Source organism: Protopterus annectens, chromosome 7.part0, assembly GCF_019279795.1.
Source record: "Protopterus annectens isolate FY-2018-M chromosome 7.part0, PAN1.0, whole genome shotgun sequence".
In the NCBI taxonomy this organism is placed as follows: Eukaryota; Metazoa; Chordata; order Ceratodontiformes; family Protopteridae; genus Protopterus; species Protopterus annectens.
In genome coordinates, this window is record NC_056739.1 from 1,061,035,353 (window position 1) to 1,061,060,683 (window position 25,331).

At 38.4% G+C, this 25,331-nt stretch overlaps 1 protein-coding gene across 1 annotated transcript in view; it reads right to left on the reverse strand.

Annotated features, from left to right (window-relative positions):
- Positions 1-10,775: 10,775 nt before the first annotated feature.
- The window catches only part of LOC122806858 (aromatase), a 313,131-nt gene continuing 298,575 nt past the window's right edge, over positions 10,776-25,331 (reverse strand). The window contains exon 9 of the mRNA XM_044077618.1: positions 10,776-11,787. Coding sequence (XP_043933553.1) covers positions 11,548-11,787 — 240 coding nt within the window. The 3' untranslated portion in view covers positions 10,776-11,547. The remainder of the gene's footprint in view (positions 11,788-25,331) is intronic.

Consider the following 25,331-nt stretch of genomic DNA (forward strand, 5'->3'; position numbering starts at 1 on the left):
TGATTTCAGGATTACCTAATTTGAAGGGATATTCTAGATCTACACAAGTAATGCTTATATATATATATATATATATATATATATATATATATATATATATATATATATATAAACACAATAAGAAAGTTATAATTCAAAGTGGAAAGGAATGATGATGAATGATGAAGGTGGGTGAAAACTCAAGAGAAAGGAAAAAAGTAAGATTCTGGATGCAGATCCTTAAGGAGAATAACAACAGCCATACAGAATATTATATTCCCACAGTAGCATAGAGCGTTCTAAGAACTAATTCAACATAAGAAAAGAGAAAGGAGATTTTTGCCAGTAGGGATAACTACAAGTAGAGGTACAGAGAATAGGCAAGAGGAGGTTGGAATTTACTAGAGAAAACTGGCAAAGGAACCAGGATATTAGGAGCAATTAACTAGAGAGGGAATTGTAATAGAATGGGATGAGGCCAAGAAGACATTTGGACTGCAGGCTAGAGACTGCCTTCCTTACAAGGCAGAGTACAGGCAAAGAGAAAGAGATAGGGGAATCCTAAGTGAAAGATCTGCTTTGGCACAATTTTCAGCTGAATTTAGAACAGAAGCTGCTGTTGGAAAAAAAAACATAAACTGCTGGACAGACAGGTATGTATCCCAGAGAATACACCTTCTCTGGAACCGGCTCCCCATCCATGTGAAGAAGAGTTCCTCCATAATCTAATTGATGCATAGCATGGACAGTTGGATGAAGAATAGAAACGTCATCCTTTGTTTGGCACATATTCTCTAATGGAGATAAGCTGACTGTAAATAGTTCATCTTCCAAGCTCCTACATACAATTATCTAGAGTATCAGAACTTGCCAGAGATTTGGGATGCATAGCTAGGCTGTAAAAGGCCCTTGTGGTCATTAGCCTAGAAAACATCAATGAAGCTACAAGGGATAATTAGTAGGGCGTATAATATATTGCAAACTAAGTATACGAATCAGTCAGAGGAAGTTAGAAAGGAATGGGAAGAGACACTGCTTGGATAAGTAATTTACAAGGGAGCAATAGAAGGACATATGTATGGTTCCAAAGTATGTAACAAAGTCTAAAAGGTTTAGGAGTTTTGCTTGAAAGTGTCGGCATAGGTATTTTTATACCCCAAGCAGAGTTCAAAGGATTTCTCCTAAAGTAGATAGCAAATGTTGGAGGTGTGATGGGGAAGAAAGATAAGTGGGAAGATATGTTTTGGAAGTGTAATGAGTTGGGCAGATTTTTAAAATTCTATACAGATTACTCTGTCAGAAATATAGGGTGAAGAAATGGGCGAAACTAAGGAAATGATTCTTTTTAGCAGGGCCACTGGATGTGAATTGTCTAGATGTATTAAGGTCTTATTAAGTTTAATTCTGGTGGCTGCCAGAAAAGCAATTATTTAAAAATGGAAATCAAAGTAAACCAACTGTATTTGAGATAATTAATATTGTAACAAGAGGACAAACAACTGAAAGTTTGGCCTTTAGAAAAGGGAATGAAAAATTTTCATAGAAATAGTCGGAAATTGTGGGAACAATACCTGCATAGTAATGTTCAGGAGGAGGAGGAGTGAGGTTTAAGGTAATGAAGGAATTGATTCATTTATTTCATGATGACTAATGATCGCTATAAAAAAAGAATATATGTGATTCATAGTGTATGTTACTCGAAACATGCTGATATGGTTGTTTTTGTTTTATATTAATGTATGTTTGCCTATATCTTAAATGATAATTTAATAAAGGTGTTAAAAAACAGAAAATCACTTTAACTTGCAAAGAATTTTAGTGCTACATATTTTTCTTGTGATGTCATATCAGCAGGTCATTTGTAGTGAAATGAGACCTTTTGATGAGTTTTCTCATCAGTACATCATATGCAATATTGTTACTTCAGCATTTTCAACTCATTCTTACATACCTTCTAAACCAGAATATAACAAATTAAAGGGACACTGCCTAAAAACTGGGCCTAATGCATTGATAATGCAGTATATGATATGAGGAAACCAAGTGCTTCTGAATAGCTAATATAATTAATCAATAATCAATAGCAACAAAGTTGGTTGCACAGGATTTACCCATGACTGACAGAAAAAGACCACAAGGGTGAAGCTTAAGAGTTCTAGCAAAAGCCAAAATGGGAATGCACTCCACAACTCTCAGTCCACCATTGATTGTGGTGATTGCACTTCAGTAGACTTTTTATCTGCATTACGTGACCTTTTGTATGATTTGTAGAGACATACAGATTAAAAAAAAAACAGTTATCTTCTACAGAAACACAATTTGCAATATGCTGACATGTATCACTCTACCAAATTGAAATGCTTTTTATAACTAGACTGGGTCAGCAGTGTTTGTGCGTGTAACGGTACCGCAGATGAAGCATTCTTGTCTGTTTGTGTGCATGTGTGTGCGTGTATATGTGTGCGTGTGTATGTGTGCGTGTGTGTGTGTGTGTGTGTGTGTGTGTGTGTGTGTGTGTGTGTATGTGTGTGTTTAAAGAAAAACATTTGTTAATACTTCAAGTATAATCAGAAACTGATGCAAGCTACGCATATGTGATTGTCTCTAATGACCATGGCAAGTAAAATATGTTTATCACGTGTAACTACTTATTTGATATACATGCCACCTCTTTCAATAAATGTCTTGTCTGTGTACTTCCATGGGGGTCTAAGCAGTGATGCAGTTAAGTTGCCATAATGCTGCATAGAATAGTAGAATGTATAGAATCCAGTACTGATAAGAATGAGCATTATATACTGTTAAATGTAGCTTCCTTTCTTCCCCTTCAGACATACATTTTCTTTAACAAAGCTTCCATTAGCAAAAACTGTTGAAAGTGAATTATGTATGATTGTACAATGCATGTATCTTTATAAAAGCATGTGTTTGGTCACTGTCATTGAATGAGAATTTGACTGTGTATGTGTGTAAGTTTGCGCGCGTGTGTGTGTGTGTGTGTGTGTGTGTGTGTGTGTGTGTGTGTGTGTAATTGTGTCTGAGATGTAGTTATGAGCAGGAATGGAATGTGTGGTAAGAATCTGAATATGAATCACAGTGTGCGTTTTAACAATTAGTATGAGTTGGGTCTATATTGGAAGCACGAATGCTTACGTTGTCAAATACAGCATGATCGACACATATTAAGCAAATGCGCTACACATCGAATGCCTCAAAGGTCATAACAGCACATTTTGAATTGTTTTAGTTGGCCAAACAATGTACAAGGTGACTGACATGACTACGTCAGTGCAAACCAACGTAATTTGAATACTAGTCATACAGTAATATTTTATTTTTATTTTATTTATTTTACATTTGTTTACCGGGTTAGTCCGACTGGATACATATCCCTTTTCAGCAGAGACCTGGGGAGAAAAGCTCCACATATAAGAAGAAAAAACATTAAACACTACATTAAACAACTTAAGCACAGTAATAGAATACAGAGTTCAGAGGTAATTATTAACAAATACACTATGTTCAATATTCAATAGCACAAATACGTGATAGGTAAATACCCATATATAGAGGTAGGAAATAAGTAATGAAGTTTGAGCTTAAGATACCAGGGAGAAGGATATAAGATCTTAAATAGATCATTTCTATGGTAATGTGAGGGGGGCAGTCAATGAGGGACAAATGTGTTTGGAAAATAGGTTTAATGGGATCTAAAGAGATTTAAGGTGAGGAGTCCTTTAGGTATTTGTGTGTGAGTGGTGGGGAGTTCCATGGTCATCCAGGATTGTAACAAGGGCATAGCCAGTTGGACTTAAGTAGAGACTTAAGACTAGTTTTAAACTGGCTGAGGGAAGTTGTCAGTCTTAGGTTATTAGGAAGGGAATTCCAGAGCCTTCCAATAGAATTTGCATAGATGGCATCACCTCCTGAGTTATTTGATTTAATGGTATGTACAAGAACACTTTTAGAAGATCGGAGGCAGTTAAGGTTGGAGTAGGGCGTCAGGAGTTTGTTCAGAGAGGGAGTTTTTTCTGGTTCCTTAATTATTTTAAATGCTTCCGTAAGTTGGTTGAATTTAAGAAGGTTAGGTAATTCTAACCATTCAAGTTTCTTTAAATTGTGGCAGTGATGAGTACGGTAAGGTGAGCCAGTGACAAATCTAGCGATATGGTTATAGACAACTGACAGTTGGTTGAGCTCATTTTTATTGAGGAAGGATAGGACAGGGGATGCATACAGAAGGGTGGAGAGAAGATGTGACCGTGCTATAGTTAGTTTGGTATTCGGAGTAAGAAAGTTCTTGATTCTGTACAAGGAACCTAGTTTCTTGTTTACTGTTTTAATCATTTGACTAATGTGAACATCGAATTTGAGTTTGTGGTCAATAGTAACACCTAGTAGTTTGGTACTGGTGACAGGCTCGATGATGGTTCCGTTGTTGGATTGAACATGAAAGATCATATTAGTAGAATGTGGTCGATATAGGCCTATGGGGGTTCCAGAAGTGGGGAAGATAAGAAGTAGTTTAGTTTTTATGGGATTTAGGATGAGTTTCCATTCAGAGAACCATTTTTCAACTGCCGCAAAACGGTGTTGGGTGACTACTTGGAGATTATGGAGAGAGACATCAGAACAGATCAGAGTGGAGTCATCTGCATATTGAATGCATGTGGCATTGGGGATGACTGAGTGTAGGTTGTTTATAAATACAGAGAAGAGAAGGGGGCCAAGTATAGAGCCTTGGGGAACTCCAATGGTATTTGGTAGCAAATGAGATAGTGTGCTTTGCCACTGGACTGCTTGTTGTCTACCGGAGAGGTAAGAATTAAACCAACGTAGGGCTAGGTTATCGAGGTGAAGGGTTTTAAGGGTGTGGAGCAATAGTTGGTGATTGACCATGTCAAAGGCTTTTGACAGGTCAAGAAAGAGGGCAGAAGTGATTAATTTATTGTTCCGATTGTTGTTAACTGAGTCAACAAAGGAAAGGAGGGCAGTGGTGGTACTATGATGAGGGCGAAACCCATGTTGAGTTATTGACAGGAGATTATTTAGGGTAAGGTAGTGTAAGAGTTGCTTGTGAGCACACCTTTCCATAATTTTTGCTATAGGTGACAATATTGCTATAGGTCTATAGTTCGATGTTTCTGTGGAGACGCCTCCCTTATGAAGTGGTATGACGTATAATATTTTCCAGATTGAAGGAATGGTGGCCTCAGTGAAAATTCTATTTATCAGGATTGAGATGGGGTAGGCAATTACGTCAGATGCTAGTTGTAGATATTCGGCTGGGAGACTATCAGCGGATAGGGAGGATGGTTTGAGTTTCTTTAATAGAGTTCTAATATAGGAGGTGGAGATTGGTTGAATATTAAAGGCGGGAATATTTTTTCCAGTAGGACTGGTTAAGGAGGTAGAAGAAGTAGGTAACTGACTGGCTAGTGCCTGAATGGTCTCAGTGAAGAAAGAGTTAAAGGAGTTAGCTATTACTTGAGGGTCTTTACCTATAAGTTTTTCCGGAGTGGGGGTAGTTGATTTCCCAGAATAAAGGAGGTTATTAAAACCTGCCCAAAACTTCTTTGGATTGTTTTGGTGCTTGTCCTGAAGATGATGGAAATAATTCTTTTTATCTCGGGTAGTATCTGCTTTTGTTGAGTTTCTAAGCTGCTGAAATTTGATGTGATCTTGGGGTTCTTTGGTGGTACGCCACTTTGCCCAGGCCTGGTCTCTAAGCTTAATTTTTATTTTGGTATCTTTAGTTAGCCAAGGTGCAATCCTTATTTTGGCTCTGATGGATCGGTAAGGTGCATGGGAGTCCAATATTTTGAGGAAGGTATAATTAAAGTATGTAACACTCTCATCAATGGGGAGTGTTTTTAACATGGACCAGTTATAGGATTTAAGTTCTGCTAGGAATTGTTCAAGAACAAATTTCTTCTTGTTTCTAACTAGCTTATAGATGGGAAGGTTTGTGCTCGTCAGTTTATGTTTTGTAATGAAGGTGATAAGGTGGTCACTAAGGTCATTTGGGAGGGTCCCTGTGGTATAATTAGTTGTGTCTTTATTGGTGAGAATCCAGTCAATGATGCTAAGTTTTTGTTGAGAATTACCTATTCTTGTGGGAGATTTTATATTTTGAGAGAAGCCATATAGGTTAATGGGCAGGGGATTCAACTGGTCAGAGTACTGCGACCAGTCAAGGTTGAAGTCCCCTAGCACAATTGTTTCTTGAGGGTAGTTTGAGGTAAGCCAGCTTAGGGTTTGTTCCACAGTTTCTAAGTTTTTCCCTGGTGGGATGTAGACTACAATAAGATTGATACTCTTTTGATTGTTAAGGCATATTTTTAGGGCAATTAGTTCCATATTAGAGACCTTGGGGGGTTGTGTAGGATTCATAATGATGTTCAAGGTATTTCTAAACATTACTGCAATCCCACCACCTTTTTTTTTATCCGATCAACCCTGAGTATGTTGTATCCAGGTGGAAGAATTTCTTCATCCTTAGTGGATGGTTTGAGCCAAGTTTCCGATAGACACATGATGTCTGGGAGGTGAGTGGCTATCATAGCATGTAGATTATGTATCTTGTTATTTATACTTCTTAGATTAAGATGAAGGATGAGGAGGGAGCTAGAGGATTTATGAGTTACGATAGGGGTGATAGAGTCTGAATCAATGGATGGGCCTGGGTTGGGGTGAATATCACCATCTTTGGTAATACTTGCTTTCAGATGGTCAAAGAGTCTTAGAAGTTTACTTAGTATCTTCAGGCCAGATTTTGAAGTGGTTACTTTGAGGTGGCGCTGAGTGAGATACACAATATTGGAGCATGGTATTGTAATGGTACAGTGTACAGGTGAGATCAGGTTGAAAGGAGGAGTTTGATGAGAGCAGGTGTGGGCATTTGGGAAGTGAATACCCAGTAGAGTTTGGTTTTCATACCATGATGAGAGATAAGGAATCAGTAGGAGAAGAAGTAGAGCTAGGATGATAGACTTCATTATTTTGCCCAAATAGTAAAGGAGGATGGCTAATATTATGTGTGGGGTTATGAGGGCCAGCTAGTAAATTGGTGATTAGCTGGAATTGTGGGAGGAGGTATATTAACTGCTGGGGGGCTATGATTGGTTCAGAGATGAAGAGGGGTGGGATTTAGAACCTAATAAATGTGGATATAGTGGGGGCGGGTGGGATATGGGGGCAGGGTGAGGAGCGGAGCGAGCCCGAGCGTAGCGAGGGCGAAGCGGAGCAGGGATACACCGGTCAGGAGTTTCCAGGGTCCTAAAGTCAGCTACCTGTAAGTACAGAGTTCTGTTACGTGGAACAGTTAAAACTTTACTACTCAGCACTTATTTTTATGCAACTTTGGTTTGTAAGCTAGGTTTGTGTCTACTACTAGGTTAAAGAGTAGCTGTATTGCAGAATAAACTTAATGGATTTTAAGTACACTATAGTTAGAAGTAGTTTGTACAGGGGCTGCCAGATTGGGTGAGAGAGGTACTGTTCTGTCCCTGCCTGCAAGACGCTTTACAATGGTACTAAAGTTTAGGAGGGTATTCTTTACCCTAATTTCTTGGGGAATAGTTGGCTGAGAACTTAGTGCTTGTAGCCTGCTTGTGCATTCGCACCACAGTCCCTCTGCGTCACCGCCGTTTATTTAGGAGCTACGCGGTTGGTGTTTAAGGGGCTATCTAAGGGAAGATAGAAAAACTTTGATTAATATTAGGGTAGAATAGTGTTCAAGTATAGGAATACCTTTGAGTTAAACTTATAGATTCCAGTTGTTAGAAATACACTAGCAGAGAGGTTGTTATCAGCTTCAGTTAAAACCAAGCCAGTATGCACGTGTTAGAGAAAACATACATTCAATACAGTTAAAAATATAAGCAAAAATATATACCAGTGAATCCTGAATTATAGCAGGTTAAAGATAAAGCTAAAACTTTGTTGATTAGGTTGTTTAAACCACTACTGGTAGCAGAGTACATATAACATGTAACAATTACACCTTAATAGAATTTAAGTGTACTTCTTCTTCTTTCAGCTTTTCCCTATTAGGGCTCGCCACAGCAGAACTCCAGTCCACTAATGAATGGCAATCAATTTTTATGGTGCCAAGGTGCCAGCCTGACGCCCAACGTTCAATGAAGGCACGCTCATTCACGCATGTCTTTCGAACGCCTCTCAACCACGTGAAGGACATACAGACTCCACACAGAAGGCGGTCCAGCCGAGAATCGAACGGGAGAACCTCTTGCTGTGAGGCAACAATGCTACCGCTGCGCCACCGCGGCTTAATGGAATTTAAGTGTACTGTTAAGTTGAATTAGTCACTCAAATTATTAAAGGGTTTTCAATTAAAAGTTATACTGAATCTCTGCATAATTTACATTTAAATGAGTGATATTATCCTCATGTAGTGCACGTATAAATAACAGGTTTTGTGATTCCCTTATCCAGTATAGCTCACTAACGTAAATGTGCAATAGATACTGACCTTAGGGTTAGGGTGCTGGTTAAGGTAAGTGCATATATAGTGATACAGCAATGCTGCTGAAAGTGTAGTGCAGACCATGTATGTTTCATAGATGGGATGTAAACAGGGTGAGCTTTTGTTGATATACACTTTAAATACAGTCACTTTTATAACATTATTTTCTTTCATAATGTAGTATATTGTAGTGTGGTGTGCATTTAAACACATTGCACTGTATAGTGTGATTATACCATTAGTGATTTAGGCGGTGTATTCTTTTCGGCACTGGGTGGAATGGTGTTGGCCAACCAAAACAATTCGATTATGTGGTTTTCCATGTTCTGAGCTGTCGGTAAATTGAGCGTTCGCTTAATAAGTGTCGATCATGCCGTATTCGACAATGTAAGCGTTCACGCTTCCAATATAGACCCGTATGAGTTGATGTTAACTTATTGCATTACACTGTTAGATGCTAAGAGGAGCGATACGGATTTTGACACTGCTCTTTAAGGCATTTTTTTATTGAATTGCTTCATTCCAGAATCATTGTGTCATAGTGAGACCCATTTTCTGATTTACTAAACAATATGATCTATGGTATAATGGCTGTTTTTTGCAGAAAACTGGTAAACTTCAGACTGCGTACTTTGTAATCCCCCCATACCCTTCTTCCTCATTGGTGATATGGGCTTTGTTGATTTGACACATCCTTTGACTATCTAACCCTAAGAAATAAGTCAACACTACTTATATCTATTCCCTTCTCAGTCAGCTCTTAAATGCTTCTGTCTCTGTTGCAATGTGCTGCATTTTTATTCTTCCCCCTTCAACTTTATTCTTTCACCTTTTTACTTCAATTAATGCATGTACCCAAGTCCAGTTTAGCTAAATTATTTGACAATGGTATAATGAGCTCTACATGTCTAGATTCAGAGGTATAAAAATCATTTAGGGTAGGTTGCAGATACAGCTGATAACTGTAAATGATGTGCTTGATATGTTATCAACAGCCAAGTAAGTTATATGGTTTTGCCATAGTCACACGTGCAGAACCATTTGAAGAGCAGGAACCAATGAATACCAGTGAGATATATATATATATATATATATATATATATATATATATATATATATATAGAGAGAGAGAGAGAGAGAGAGAGAGAGAGAGAGAGAGAGATGCTACAAGTATATCTGAGATAGGAGGCACAGCACTGACAGATATATGTAAAAATGAATGAAATGTTTATAGACTGCAGTCTTCACTTTTGTATTGGCAAAGTGGGGTCAGAGTCTGAAGATAAGGCAAGCGCATACAGAGCTTTGTTTATCACAACACCAAGTGTAGACATATAGCATCTGTCTCTGATGCTGTATGCTCTGTTACCGGGTGAAAACCTATTTTGGTAAATAACATCTGCAAAACAGTTCACACAGTCTCGTCAGACAAATGGCATCTTCCTTCCTCATAATTATTTATGAACATTTGATTTATATTGTAATAAAAATTCATCCAGCCATTCCCTTTTTTTGTGTGCTGTTTTATATAGCTTGAGTTAGTTGTTGAAAACAGAGCAAGTCTTTTATTAACACTGCATTGAAATGAATATGTTAATACTGTTTGAAAAGAATCTTCAGACATTCAGAATTTTCAAACACAAGTTATGATTATTAGATATAAAATTATGTTTTACATGCTTATGAAGTAAACTTTATATAATGAATATTTCAATAATATTAATAGTAATACAAATGTCAACAACCATCATCAATGTAGACTACATATACTACTTACAGCAGTTAAATAAGTGGCATTCATGTTACTAAAAAATTCATGGTTCAGAACAATGGCAGTGGGGTACGGTATATACAGACTACCATTTTGGTAGCAACACTGATGTTATACAACAGGTAATAAGAACAGAAAACAGTATACCAGGAAAAAAGTCTTCACTAAGTGCAGAAAAAATACTCTGCAGCCTGACATAGTGTTACATTTCAAATCACATCAGCTCTTCTTGCAAATGTATTTTATAAATACTATTCTTGGGTCTATATTAGATTGTCACACTGCAATTGCAATGAACACTGGATTGTCGACCCTCATTCACCGAAAATCGTTTCAGCGATTCACTGAATTTACAGAGGCAAGTAAATACTTGCCCTACAGCACAACGAACCGACAACTACACAACTTGAATACAACCAACTGGGGGGTTTCATCCCCCATAGTCCCCCTAACTATATATACCAACTCCAAAATTGCACTACAGTTGAGAAAAAGGGCAAAGTTGTGCTGTAGGGCAAGTATTTACTTGCCCTTGGTAAATTCAGCAAATCGCTGAAATGATTTTCGCTGAATGAGGGTCGACGATTCGGTGTTTGCTGCAATTGCATTGCAACAAACTGATATAGACCCCTATTTTTCAGTTTCTTGTTTTTTAAGTCCTTTAGTTGTATTTTATATCAAAGAAAGTTAAAGCTTTGAGCCTTGTTTTGGGGAATCGGTTATGTAAAAAAATAAAAAAATAAAATATAGATAAATTTTGCTCTTGGTGCTGTTACTCATTGTTCCAAGGGACACGGAATATTTATGGAGAAGGAGATGCAGTACAAAGAAATCTTGCCAAAATCACTTCCAAAATAAAATATCCATGTAGTACCTATAGCACTGAAAGCAGAGACTAGCATCAACCTGATTTCTCCTAAGCTGTACTACAGACTTACATGCATGCATGCATGCATGCTTTCTTGACTGTTATGCTGTGAATGTTTCTGTTGCCTCTAATGTACTTTAGCATTTCGTGTTTGATTTTACTTGTGTTTGCCATACATACTGATATTTTATGCCATGGTAAATAAAATGTTAACCTTAATCCTGGATATTTCAGTTGCCTTCTGTATGAAAAAGTAGAATTAAAATCCATTTATGAAGTGTATTGAGAGAAATAACATTATACTTCATAATTATTGTAAGAAATTCCATGTCTTGGTATGGTATTAAGCAAGAGAGTATTCAGTCATTTACTTTACTCAAGTCTAAATAAGAGCTTTTTGAAAGAACTACTACAGGCAGCAGTTTTAAGTTTGAAATCATGCTATGGATTTGCTTTGCGTCTTGCAATGAATATCATCTCAAGTCTGGATTGGGGCTCTTCAGGATGCTGAGACAAATTATTGATATTTTTAATATCATCCACAGTTCTGCCATCTAGTGTATGAAGTTTATATTTCTTTAAAAGGGTGGCTGTAATAACTTTCATCATCACCATAGCAATATGCTTCCCGACACATGCTCGAGGACCAGAGCCAAAAGGCTGGAAGTAGCGATTTGGAACCTGTAGTAAAAATATAAAATGATATAAAGATAAAAAATTTAAAATTTGAGCAAGCAGTAAATGTGTGCCAGTATTTTATAATTAAACATACATTTTGAAAGCTTTCTACAATATCCAAGAAAGTACACATTTTGGAAAGGTAAATGTGATTACTGTGTTTCTGCAGGAGCATTTGTAGCAGTTTGGTTCTCAAGACAAAATTTGAAAGCGCCCTTAACCCCTCCTTCAAACTGCCTGGTGCTCCTTATGAGCAGCTGTTACCTCAGCATCAGTGTTCATCACTCTGCTATCTGTTCTCTAGAAACATCTTAGAGTCAGGATGCTGGAATATTCCTCATGTGCACTGTCCATAGAAAACAGGGATACAGTCATGACTATATTCCAAATAAATGGTTGAGTTTGAATAGTGGCTGGGTACTGGTAAAGCCAGAAAAAGATGGACAGGAGTAAGTGGTCAATGCTGGCGTGCTCTGCTATGGAGGAAGGAGCAGTCTTTCCATTCAGCTATATTTGTCACTGGCAAGTACATACTTGCAAGTGATGGAAAATAGAAGAGTTTGGGAATGTGAGTTTGTTGCATGGGTGGAAACATGCAAATACTAGGTGAGGGAATAGTAGGCATTCATGGTGACACTAGTGTTCACAGCAGCTACCAAGGGGTGAAGGTTAGTGTCTGCTAGAAATGCCCTCATAGTCTGCATTTAAATAATGCAGCTGAAAGATGAGCAAGGAATATCATTTAATTCCCCAACCTTGGGAAAATTAGGATCCAGACATAGATGGGGGGAAGACATGCAGTAGGTGCATTTATGTGTGTCAGTCTGCAGACCAGTGATCTGCTGTGGTGACCCCTAACAGGAGAATCCAAAAGACAAAGACATAGATGGGGTGCAATTAGACTCTCAGACCAATGGAACAAGGGCATTCCTGGCCCTCTCAGAGTTCCATGGTGAAAAATTCATAGACAAGGTATACTGAGAACACTCTTGCCTGGTTGGGTGATGGTCTTTTTTGGCCAGCACCACTTTTAGTAGTTCAAAAGTGTCACTATTCAAGGACCAAATGGGTGCAAGGCTGGTTAAGGGAAGGACAGTTGTTGGTAGGGAGGGAGTCAAAAACAGTAAAAAAAGGCACATAAGTGCAGTACATTTCATTTGTGAAAATGTGTCACAAAACACACAAATTCCTGCATAACTTCTTGATGTTGCAAAATGTGTTTAATGAAATCGTGCACCACCCTGCAACACAGAAATGGTCAGCAGATAGGAATTCCCTGACTAACCCATGCTAGTTATTTTCTTGTTTCATTTAAAACTTCAGAACTTCACTAAAAATCACGACAAAGGCACACACACTGTTCGGTGTTTGCAGGGAAAACAAACAATCTCACAAAACTTGTTGAGAATTCCCAGGAATTTATTCCTTGAATAGAATATAAAACAATAGATCAAGTGCTTTCATTCCATACATTCAAAATGACTTCATCAGAACCAAAACTGCTTAAATTAAAATGGCTTCTATAAATAGATACCCGTGTCACATGACCAACCAGATACGTAGTGTCACATGGATAACGAAGTAAAAACAATGTAAAGGGTTACCAGAAATAAACATACTTGTGAACTAGGTAGAAAAATCAAAACAGATCAGTTCAAGTAGGTACATTAATGAGTATATAATTAAAATAAACTGCATTATTAAAATGTATTACTGAACAAGTAAAAATGTACATTATGCAACATAATACAGTACAAATAATAAAAAATTAAAAAATATACACAACAAAGTGATAATAAAATGTTAACTGAATCCACTGTCTGAAGCCAGAAGCAAAACAATCATATTTATTCATGAATATTACTTAGAGCTTTGCTGCACTTAACTTTAAAACGGAGTTGATTGAGATAAGATAATTTAAACCAGGAGGTGAAGAAAAATAAAATTTTAACTGCCACATACTGATATTCAGTCTCCCAGTGTCTACCTCTTTCATTGGATGTCACCACCTCAACAGCACCAAAGTAAAATTTTGAGAAATTAGCACAAACCAGAATGTGTTTATATAGGGCATTATTAGTTTTGTTTCTCAAAATATCATAACAGAGTTCATAGATTTGTTTACAAACAGGTCCTTCTGTCTTTCCTATATAGAATGAACTGCAGCTGAAGGAGCCTGCCAGGTAAGTCATACCTGTAGAAGAACAAGACCTTTGGTGAAACAGACTTAAGCAAAACGCTGGCTGTCAAGATCTAAATATTCTTCCTCAAGAATGTAGCTACATTGGCAACACGTACCACATTTAGGGGTCCCCTTTGGCTTCCATGTATTTATTTATTTATTTTATATTTGATTGGTTGGTCTGACTGGGCAATCAGGTGCCTGTTTTCAGTAGAGACCCCGGGAGAAAAGCTGCACATACATGACAATCATAAAATATGCAAAAGCTCCACATATATGATAAAAATACAAACGTCAGAGATGAGTATAAATTAATAGAGCAAACAATAGTATATCATAGCATAGTATGATGAGAAGTTACATAAGTGTAGACTATAGAGTGTACAGTAGTAAAACAGTGAAACAGAAAGTGCAGTAATATATACAGTTATATGCATACATTTAAAAATACAATTCATTATGGTAGTTTTATTTTTCCTATGTGTTTGAACTTTGAGTAGTACCAGAGGAAGATTTATCTGAATGGTGGTAGTAGGGTTAGCCATAGTCAGTACAGGTTTATTGCCAGATGAGATTGAGGTGGGCTTTTAATTGGATTTTAAAAATGGGACTGCTGCTTTGCAATCTGATATCTGGTGGAAGAAAATTCCAGATTTTAGCAACTGTGAGGGAGTAGAGGGATTCACCAGCACTGTGTCTACACTTAGTTACTTCAAGAAGGGCTTTGTTTGTGGATCTTAGTTGGAGAGCAGAATTGTGAAAGTTGAGTAAGCCTGAGAGATCAGGAATCTTGTTTGGGTGGTATTTGGGTGGATGTATTGATAAATGTTTTTTGATTACATTTTAACAAATCTTTCAAATTTTTACCTGTTTTAAAAACAAAGTTAGGCCCATCACCCAATATATGAAAAATATGTTTGTTACTTCTCAAAATATTCCAGTTTCTTCTAATAATATCTTTAATAAGATTTAAATCACTATTGTATTTTAAAACCAGTGCCTTAGTAAAATTTTTGTTAGATTCTTTGTTTACAGGTGTTTGGATCTGGTGGGACAGGTAGAATACGTTTGCACTTGAATGACTGTAACCAGAAGGAATTTATATCTATTTTTTCCACTCCACATTCACCTTGGAAGCAATTTTAGTGACTAAAGCATTAGGGTATCCCCTGTCTAGAAGCATCTTGGTTAATATGTCCATCTTCCTAGAGAATAACTCATAAGTGGAACACATTCTCACCAACCTAATAAACTGATTATAATATTTTTCAAACCATAGGGGTGATGTCTCTTATAATGTAAATACATATTTCAGAACATGTTTTTGGTATATAGTACAATCATAGCAGTTGATGTTCTTGAAAATAGTCACATTTAAATAGTTCACCCTATCCTTGGTGTGTGTGGATGAACTTAAGAAACATAATGATGTTCTTCGTGTTTCACTGTTGCAGTCATCACTAATGGGTTATCTGCTTGCAGTAGCCCTCAGTCGGCCTGATTAACAAAGTCTTGGGTCCTGCGTCGGTTGCTGTCCCTTTTTCCATGATGTCAGGTCGTCAAGGGTATAAAACATGCAGCCGATGCCATTGCATCAGTCTTTCTTGCCGTGCGGTTCACAAAGCAGAAGCAGTTTGCAAGTGCCAGTCGGCCGACTCCTGAAATTTTCATTGTCGAGTTTCAGAACCGAAGTCCTCAACTAAAGCTAAGTACCCCATTGGGGGAACATTTTCTTGCTCCTTACTGATGTCAAGTAAAAGTTAATAATTGCATTACTTGTGGAAAGCAAATACCTCATAAAGATTTTCATTCGTACTGTATTCCTTGCCTAGGCCCTGACCATGACGTACCATGCTGTCGGTTTTGTGCTTTATTTAATTAGCGCACTACCCGTCTGTATATTTTCGCCTCTAAATGTTTCAGTTCTCAGTTTAATTTTCCAGAAATGTTGTCGGTTAGCCATCTGAATACCGGGATTCTGAAAAAACTCAAGGATAAAGACAGAGACAGGCCGCCGAGGTCCAAAACTGCCGACGACGCTTCTCCTAAGCCAGTCGCCAGTTCGCCGGTACTCAGTGAGGCACTTTTGCAGCCCCTGAAACCCACTACTTCTGATTCGCAGGCCTCTACTGAGACCCATTTAGAGTCCGGTATGCCGCAAGATGCTTCAACTATGGAACCTACGGATGTCTCTACCTTAGATGTGTCCAGAGCCGCTGTGCAGGCACCGGCTTCTGAGAGTGTATTCAGGCCTTGCATATTAAACCGATGCCTCCTTCTTCTTTTAGGCCTAAATCTCGAACCATGCCTAAAATCTGACGCCCAGGCCACATGCTCAGGCCTCTATGCCTAAAAAACAAGTGATAAGAATGGCTGAAGATCTTATAACTCTAATCAGTGGAAGCCAGCCTCCCCCTTCTAACAGAAGCAAAGTTGTTTATGAATCTTCTGACCAGGATTCTGATTTTTCTGATTCTTCTGATTATCTGAATTTGCCCTTATCTACCCATGAGGGTTCTGATGCAGAGGACTCTATTCCCTCTGCTTCCCCTCCAGAGGATTTTTCTTTTGGTGAAACCTTACATACTCTAAGGGAACATTTCCACTGGGAAAGCCAGGATTTTTCTGATTAAAAAAAGAGGCTTAGGGATTTCTTACTTCTGCCTCAGCATAGGCCTTTAGCTATTCCTCCTGTACTAGACATTGTTGATGATGCTTTTTCGGAATCTAGTTTGGCCCCTGATTCTTTGCCTCCTGCTCCCAGAAAACCTGACAGATATTACAGGGTTCCTGATTCACACAAGTTCCTTTTTAAAAATCCTATTGTGGATCCAGAGACTATTTCACAGGGACCCAAGGGCATTAAGGCTTCTACTGCTAAAAATCCTACCGCTTCTGATAGAGACTTCAGGGCGCTGGATAGATGGGGTAAGAAGGTTTATACTTCTGCAACCTTGGCCATTAGGGCTTTAAACTGCCAGTTTCATATGTTAAAGTATCAACAACATGTTATTGGATTGCTTAAACAGAAAATTATGTTGATTCCTGACTGTGTGGAAAATAAAGAATTACAGGATTTAATGCATTCTGCTGAACAGGTTGGAAAACATACTTTGCAATGTGGATTTGATTCTTTAGAGGCCTATTGCAGGGCTGCTGTTACTGGTTCTGTGCTCAGAAGGCATGCTTGGCTTAAGGAGCAATCTTTACCTGATCATGTTAAAGCTAAATTGTTGGATGCTCCCTTAAGTCAGTGACCAACTGTTTGTCAAGAAGGCTGAGGAAGTTCTTAAAAAGATGGAAGATAAAGCTAAATCTATGCAACCTGTTAAAGATTTCATACAAGTTCAGCCTCCTAGATTTAGTAGGCACTGGCCCTCTAAGAATTGGTCTTTTCCAGGCTCTTCAAGGTCTTCTCAAGCCAAACCCAGACATAGCAGAAACCCCAGGTTTCAGTCCCAGGGGACACACAAGACTAAGCAGTGGGGGGTTTCCGCACCCAAATCTGGGAGTAGTAAGACACTCCCTATGGAAAACAGTCTCAATGACTTGCTTCTAAAAACTTCCAAGCACTTCCCAACTGAATGCTCCTTTAGGTGGAAAGATTGGTCTGCAGGCCAAAAACTGGGAACTCATTACCCAGGACAAGATATAGTATCCCAAGGATACAGATTTCACTTCCACACGTTACCAACACCAACAAGCGGGTGACCAGATCTACCCCCAAATCAGTGGGTAGAGGCCTAAAATCAAGTACTCTCTCTCTCTTAAGCATGGGGTGCTATTCAGTTGGTACAAGAAGAGGAAAAGAGACAAGCGTTCTACTCGAGACTTGTCCTGGTACCCAGAAAAGGCAGTACATGGCATCCTATCCTGGACCTTTCTACTCTAAATACCTTTCTGGTGATTCCAAAATTCAAGATGCTGACTCTTCACCAGCTGCTTCCTATGCTAGGCAAAGACGCATGGCTGGCAACACTAGACTTATAAGAAGCATACCTGCACATTCCTATCAGGGAGTCTTGCAGAAGATACCTACGCTTCAAAGCAGGCTACATGCACTATCAGTTCTCTGCACTGCCCTTTGGCTTATCTACTGCCCCCAGGGTATTCACAAAGTGCCTAGCTCCAGTCATTGCATTCTGCAGGCAAAGCAATATTCAAATATACCCATAAATGAACGATTGTCTAATGCAGGCAGAAAGCCAGGACATACTTTTGAATCATCTGGCCTTTGTTCAAAGGGTACTGACTTGTCTGGGGTACACTGTAAATGAAAAGAAGTCACATCTGGTACCCTGTCAACAAATTATATTCCTGGGAGCAAGCTTGAATACAGCTTTTCAGATGGCTTTCCTCACGCCAGAGAAATGGATTCACTTGACAACCTACTTCAAACAAGTGGCCACAAAAATCCAGTTATCTGCAAGGCAAATACTGGAAGCCTTGGGATTCATATCCTCTTGCATTCTTCTAATTCCATATGCAAGCTGCATATGAGGAAACTGCAATGGTATCTCAAAAGCCTATGGTGTCAATATTCACAGGATCTAGAAGCAATGATTCCCATCATACCTTGCCTATGCCTAGAGTTCCTTCGGTGGGCAGAGGCCTGCCAACAAAACAGGGGACTACCATTCACACTACCCCTGCCATCCAAACCTTAACAACAGACACATCAGACTATGCATGGGGGGCCCACCTGGCAGGGAAGTGCATTCAGGGCAAATGGAACCCAAGTCAAATGCACCTGCATATCAATCAAAAAGAAATGTTAGCTGTACAGAATGCTCTGACAGCCTTGAAAGACCACATTCTTCCAGGACAATTAATGATAAAGACGGACAACACCACTGTTATGTGGTACATAAACAAGCAGTGAGGTACACATTCTTACCCCCTATTCAGACTAGCCATGGCATTGTGGAACACAGCCCTGAGCTATCAAGTACATTTACAAGCTCGGTTCCTGCCAGGAAAACTAAATACACTGGCAGACGAACTAAGCAGAAACCTCATGGACCCACACAAGTGGAAACTGGAGCCAAGGATTTTCAACACATTGACAAGCAAATGGGGGAGCCCAGATATAGACCTGTTTGCCTCCCCCAAAACTATCAGTTGGACAAATTCTGCACAAGGACTCCCCACAAACAAACTTAGAAAGTGGATGCTTTGTCCTTCAGCTGGAAAAACCTATCAGTTTATGCCTTTCCTTCTCTGCCTCTGCTCTCCAAAGTACTACTAAAGATCAAACAAGACAAACCAAAGACGATTTTGATTTCACCAGACTGGCCATGCCAACACTGGTACACCCTCATGTGCAGTGTGTCACTGTGGGCCCCAAGACACCTGCCTCAGACTCCTACTCTATTGTCTCAGCAGGAGAACCAAATTCTGCACCCTCAACTTCAAACACTGAATCTAGCAGCCTGGTTAATTACATAATTTCTCCTTTACCATCCCTCAGTAAACCAGTGATGAATATCCTTTTAGAGGCAAGGAGGCCTAGTACCAGAAAGTCTTACGCTGAAAAATGGAAAAGATTCTGTGCCTGGAACCAATCTCAAGGGATGAGCACAACAGTGCCCAATTTACCTCAAATTTTACAATACTTAACTGAGATGCTTCATAAGGGCCTGTCTTCCTCCTCCATCAAAATTCATGCCTCAGCCATCTCAGCTCATTATAACACAGAACCACCCCTCTTCTCTCATCCACTGCTTAAGCAGTTCCTCAGAGGGGTCAAAAATTTATGACCACCCAGGAGAGCTCCAACTCCAACCTGTGACCTCAACTTTGTATTGGAAAAGCTCACCCTTGCTCCTTTTGAGCCCGCTGCCACTGCAAACTTAAAATTTCTTTCTTGGAAAACAGCTTTCCTTTTAGCAATCACTTCATCAAGAAGGGTATCTGAATTACAGGCCCTTATGGCAGTAGAGCCTTTCATCATCTTTCATGCGGACAGGGTGTCCCTCAGGACCAATCCCTCCTTCATGCCCAAGGTGGTATCCAGTGTGGCCCTTAATCAGTCCATACATTTTCCAGCCTTCTTTCCTAATCCATAGAACAAAGGGGAATGGATTCTACACTCCTTAGACTTGCACAGACAACTTAGATTCTACTTGGACAGAACTAAACCTCAAAGGAAATCTGATCAACTGATGGTGGCATTTGCTGCAGGGGCAAAGGGGAAGGCTATTTCAAAGCAAACCATTTCCAAATGGATAGGCCATTGCATTAATTTCTGCTACAAACACCATGGAAAACCTATCCCACAGGGGATCAGGCCCCACTCTATCAGGGCTGCATCTACCTCTACAACCTTTCATAAAGGCGTCCCTACCAGGGACATCGTAGAAGCTACCACCTGGAGTTCTGTACATACTTTCACCAAGCATTACCATCTGCCAATTTTGTCTAAATCCAGAGCTGGCTTTGCCACTGCAGTCTTGCAGGGCCTTTTAGCTGGTCCTAATTCTATTTAAATTCCTCCTTCCATCCTTAGCTTTGGGAATCTACCCAAAAGTGATGATTGCAACAGTGAAACATAAAGAACATAGTACAGTTGTGTACACTTATAAATGTAGATTTATTTATTTTATTTTACATTTGTTAACAGGGAAATTCCGACTGGACCAGGTCCATTTTCAGCGGAGGCCTGGGGAGAAAAGCTCCAACATCAAGTTATACAAATACAGTACATCCAGCATAATACACAAAACAGGTTACATCATGTATGCTGAGCATAGTAATATAACAACAAATTAATAAAAACACTCCAGGTAAAAAAAGATATAGAACATGGGTAAAAAGACAATGTCAGTCATACATTGGTAAGAAAAGAAAATATATCAAGTAAGATTCTACAGTTAAAAGTACCCTTTCAGATGACCAAGCCTACAGGGGATCAGAGCTCCAGCATGTGATCAGAGAGAAATTTGGGGAGTTAATAGTAGAATGGGTAGGGTTATGTGATACAAGGGCATAACCAGGTACTAAGAAGGTGCAATTTGAGGAAGTTTTTGAATATGGATGTGGAGGGGGCAGTGGACACGGATAGGGGAAGAGAGTTCCAATTTCTGGCAACGGTGTGGGAGTAGAGTGCTTTCTCTGCATTATTGTTAGCCTTGGTAAGGAGAGGAGAGATTTTTCACTGGATCTTAGGTACCGGTTTGCAGTATAGCTAGCAAGTAGGTTGGATAATGAGGGTTTTTTTTCAGGATATTTGAGAATATTGTAGCCTGTGCCCAGCTGGTGATAGTTAAGTAATTATGGTAGCTCAAGCCATTTTAGTTCTTTTAGTGCAGCACAGTGATGGGTTCTATAGGTTGAGTTAGTAGCAAACTTGGCTATTTTATTGTAGCATGATTCTAGTTTGTCTAGGTCACAGTGTCTGATTTGGGTAAAGATTGGTGCTGTGTATAATAGAGTTGAGAGGAGGTGGCTTTGTGCAAGAGTGACTCTTGCTTTTTGTGAGCGAAAGAACTTATGCTTGTATAGGGAGCCTAGTATTTTGTGTACTAGTTTTATGGTATGTGAGATGTGAACATCAAAGTGGAGATTATTGTCTATTTCAATGCCCAGAAGTTTGGTGTGGTTAGAAGGGGAGATGGTGGTGCCGTCCTTAGATGTTATGGTAAAGGAGAGGGTTTTTTTTTATCTGTTAGAGGTAAATAGTAGCAGTTTTGTCTTTTTGGGATTTAGAATTAGTTGGATACCTGATATCCATTTTTCTACTGAGATAACCTGGTTACCCTCCCTCCAGCCCCCTTCTTTTTTTGATATACCTCTACTTTCCTTTGCTCTCTTCTAAAGCTTTTTGGTATATTTGCTTTTTTGTTGGAGGTATAACCTTGTATATTTATAGATTTAATGGCTTCCCATTAAGGGGGGACCTGACATCTGGGGCAAGAAAAATGGATGTAATGGCGTTGGCTGCATATTTTATACCCCTGACAACTAATGTCATGGAAGAAGGGACAGCAACCGACGCAGGACCCAAGACTTTGTTAATCAGGCCAACTGAGGGCTACTGCAAGCAGATAACCCAAAAGTGATGACTGCAACAGTGAATACACTTGAACATCTACATTTATGGTAAGTGTACATAACTGTACTGTATTCCCACCATAACTTATAAAATCATCTATTGGGGTTCCCGAATCAGACCATAGGATTAGAATGTTATCTAGGTAATGAAAATATAAGTTCCAACAAGACTCATAAGGAGAACTTAAAATGTACCTTTTTCCCAGAAGATCATAACAAACTTGGCATAAATTGGGGTGAAAGCCGAACCCATAACCACCCCTCTTAATTGTCTGCAATAGTCCCCTCAAAAAAGATTAAATTATTCAGTAAGGTGAATTCCATCGATTCCATAAGTCTGATTGTTTCACTATCTAAGTGCTGTATTTCAAGTAAAGATGCATGAAAAAATTCTAAACCAGTTTCATATGGAATGCTGGTAAAATGATCCACTACATCAGCCATTAAAAAAATGTGGTTGTCAATGAAATAATTCTAAAGATATTTACTTAAGTCTCAAGAGTCCTTGAGAATGTGACTGCAATTGGACAGGATGTCTTTTAATATAGCATCAATAAATACAGAAAAGTGTAAATTTTAGCTCCCTTAGCTGCTACAGTTAATCTATACAGTAGATCATTGATATTTTTGTCAACTTTGGGAATACCAAAAAGATCTGGTATAACAGGATTCTTGTTGGACAAAAATTATACCAGTTGGATGTAAGAAATCCTTGGGAAAGGGAATCTTCTGAAAAAAAGTTAAAATTTTTGTAGAACACATTGATTTCATTCTTGGCATGGGAATATATTTTTTCTGTCCTGAAATAACTGAAAAATTTCCCATATAATATGTTTTGTCAAATATCACCATTTCACCACCTTTTAATGGTTTAATTATAATAACTGTGTGGTCATGATGTAAAGATAACAATAAAGAACATGCACTGGCGGACAAGTTGTACTGTTTGAGATGATACAACTTGTCATAATTGTATAAATCTTTTTCACAGGCCTTTTAGAAAATACCAACTATGTTTTGCATATTGGGGTTAAAATACTTTTTTCTGTATAGCATATGTGCATTGTGTAAAATCATCCCTGTCATTAAATAAAATAACAAGCTTCAATTTTTTTGTGAAAAGTCTGAGTTCTAATAGTAAATTAGGTGTATCTGTCTTAGTCTGCGGAATAAAAGTAAAACCTTTCTGAAATAAAGAGAAGTAGGCAATAGTAATGCTGAGATAACTATAATTAAGAATATTAAACCCATTACGACTAAGAAGCTTACCATCATGTATTGAGGAAATTGAGGTTGAGTTCTCTAGTTGGCATTCCTGTTGTTTGTGGTAGCTCTTCCCCTTTCTGTCCTTCCTTATCTACCCCCACTGCCTCTCCTTTCTCCCCACCCTAAGCTTACAATTTGGATGGGGTAGTAATATGACTGTCATGAGAGTAAATACACTTGTTCACTAGTCACTCTGATCTGTGGGATAAAGGAGGAACTGTAAAGGGTCATCAAGTCTATTGGAACAGATCTCACTATCCAGATATAAATTAATTTCATGACCGCCTTGTGATGTAGGATGAGCAACTTCCAGGCCTAATTGGGAAGTTGTAGTCAGTACCTCCCTGTGTCGTGTAATTGTCATCCTTAAAACTAGTGTAAGAGTCATTCTTGACCCAAGTAGAAATGAACAGGGTTTGTGTGCTGCATAATCATTCTTGTCTTGAACCAGTTTTTTAGATTTCTTGGACTTAATGATCGAACGTTGCTGGCTTGTTATTAACAAAAATCTTATCATATTTACCCTTGTATTAAACAACAAGTCATTAAGAATTTTATCATTCAAAGTTTTTACTTCTTCCAAGAGTTCATCCCCATGTCATATGAACATTTCATTCAGTTCACAATAATTGTCAGTGTTAAATTTTATTCCATTAGGAAATTTAAAACATCTCAGACAGAACTTATTAAGTCCTGAGATCTTCAGTATTCTTAGATATATATTCCCTATGAATGATTTCATTTATTGTATCAATCCTTTGGCTGTTCTGCTGAAAATGTGCTTTACAAATTCATAGTTCATAAAGGTCATAACCACTAACAACAAACCTATGATTCACCTAAATGTAGGTATTCTACATTTTTTTTACAAATACAGCTGTCTAGTTTCCAACTTTTATAGCTTTTCTGCATTCATAGCATCAATGGATAATTCATTCCACATCTAAGAAAAACATGTTTTAAGAAGACACTTCTGAAATATAATTTATTCCGACCTTTCTATTAACAATAATCCGATTTTCTTATTTATTTTAATGTCATAAGTACAATTTTTAAACAGCTGATTGGCATACAGGCTTTTTATAGCTAAAGCCTTTCCTAAGTCAGGCATATTAATAATATTTTTGCATATTCTTTCTGGTTATTTATGGATATATGTTGGCTTTCTTGAAGCATAATAATTCAGATAATGCCTTATTATGATTTAATATCATAGTAAAAATTATCTCTCTAATCCCTGATTTAAATGTATTTATCTTTTAACTGTTTGCTAATTGTTTTCTAAATGTTTTTCTTTTACTGCTGACCATTTCACTTACAAAGGGCAAGTTCTCTGAAGAATTTTGACATGTAGTAAATATTTCTGGGTCTTTATGACTCATTGAGTTACCTCGAGATAAAATTGCAACTAGATGAAAACAGCTGGCTATAATCACTTCCAGATGAAAATACATATATGTCTCTCTCCACACATTGGCAAGACACTCACAACCATTGAACATATATGCAACTTATATATAATTTATACATACCAAATCAATTATAGCTAACTGGCATAGTTAGAAGTGAAAGCTGCATTGGTTGTTGAGTGCATTTAGTTCTAAAATTTAATGTTGCAGTGTGTTTCACCATAATGTGTTCTATTGTGTGAGGTGGACTGTTTTTTGCAGGTTTTTGCCCTTTTTTCCAAGGTGGTGCAACTGTGGGGTCCCCTACATGTTACCAAAATGCTACTTACCTGACTTTCACATGATCGAGCCGAGAACACCAACAGGACATAACACTGACCTCTTGGAACACAGACGAGGAACTAATGGTAAGTAACCTGTTGGCCAACTTGACAAGCACACTACAATGGAAACAAAGAAAATACACCCCCTTATGTGGGGAGCTGCATCCCCCACACCCCCCCAAATGAAATATACCAACTCTGAGATCACACTACCATGGAGGTAAGGGGCAAAGGTCAACATGCTGGCCAAGCACTTCCTTTCTGTTAATTACCTGTCAGTGTTCCGAGCAGTTGGTGTTATGTCCTGTCGGTGTT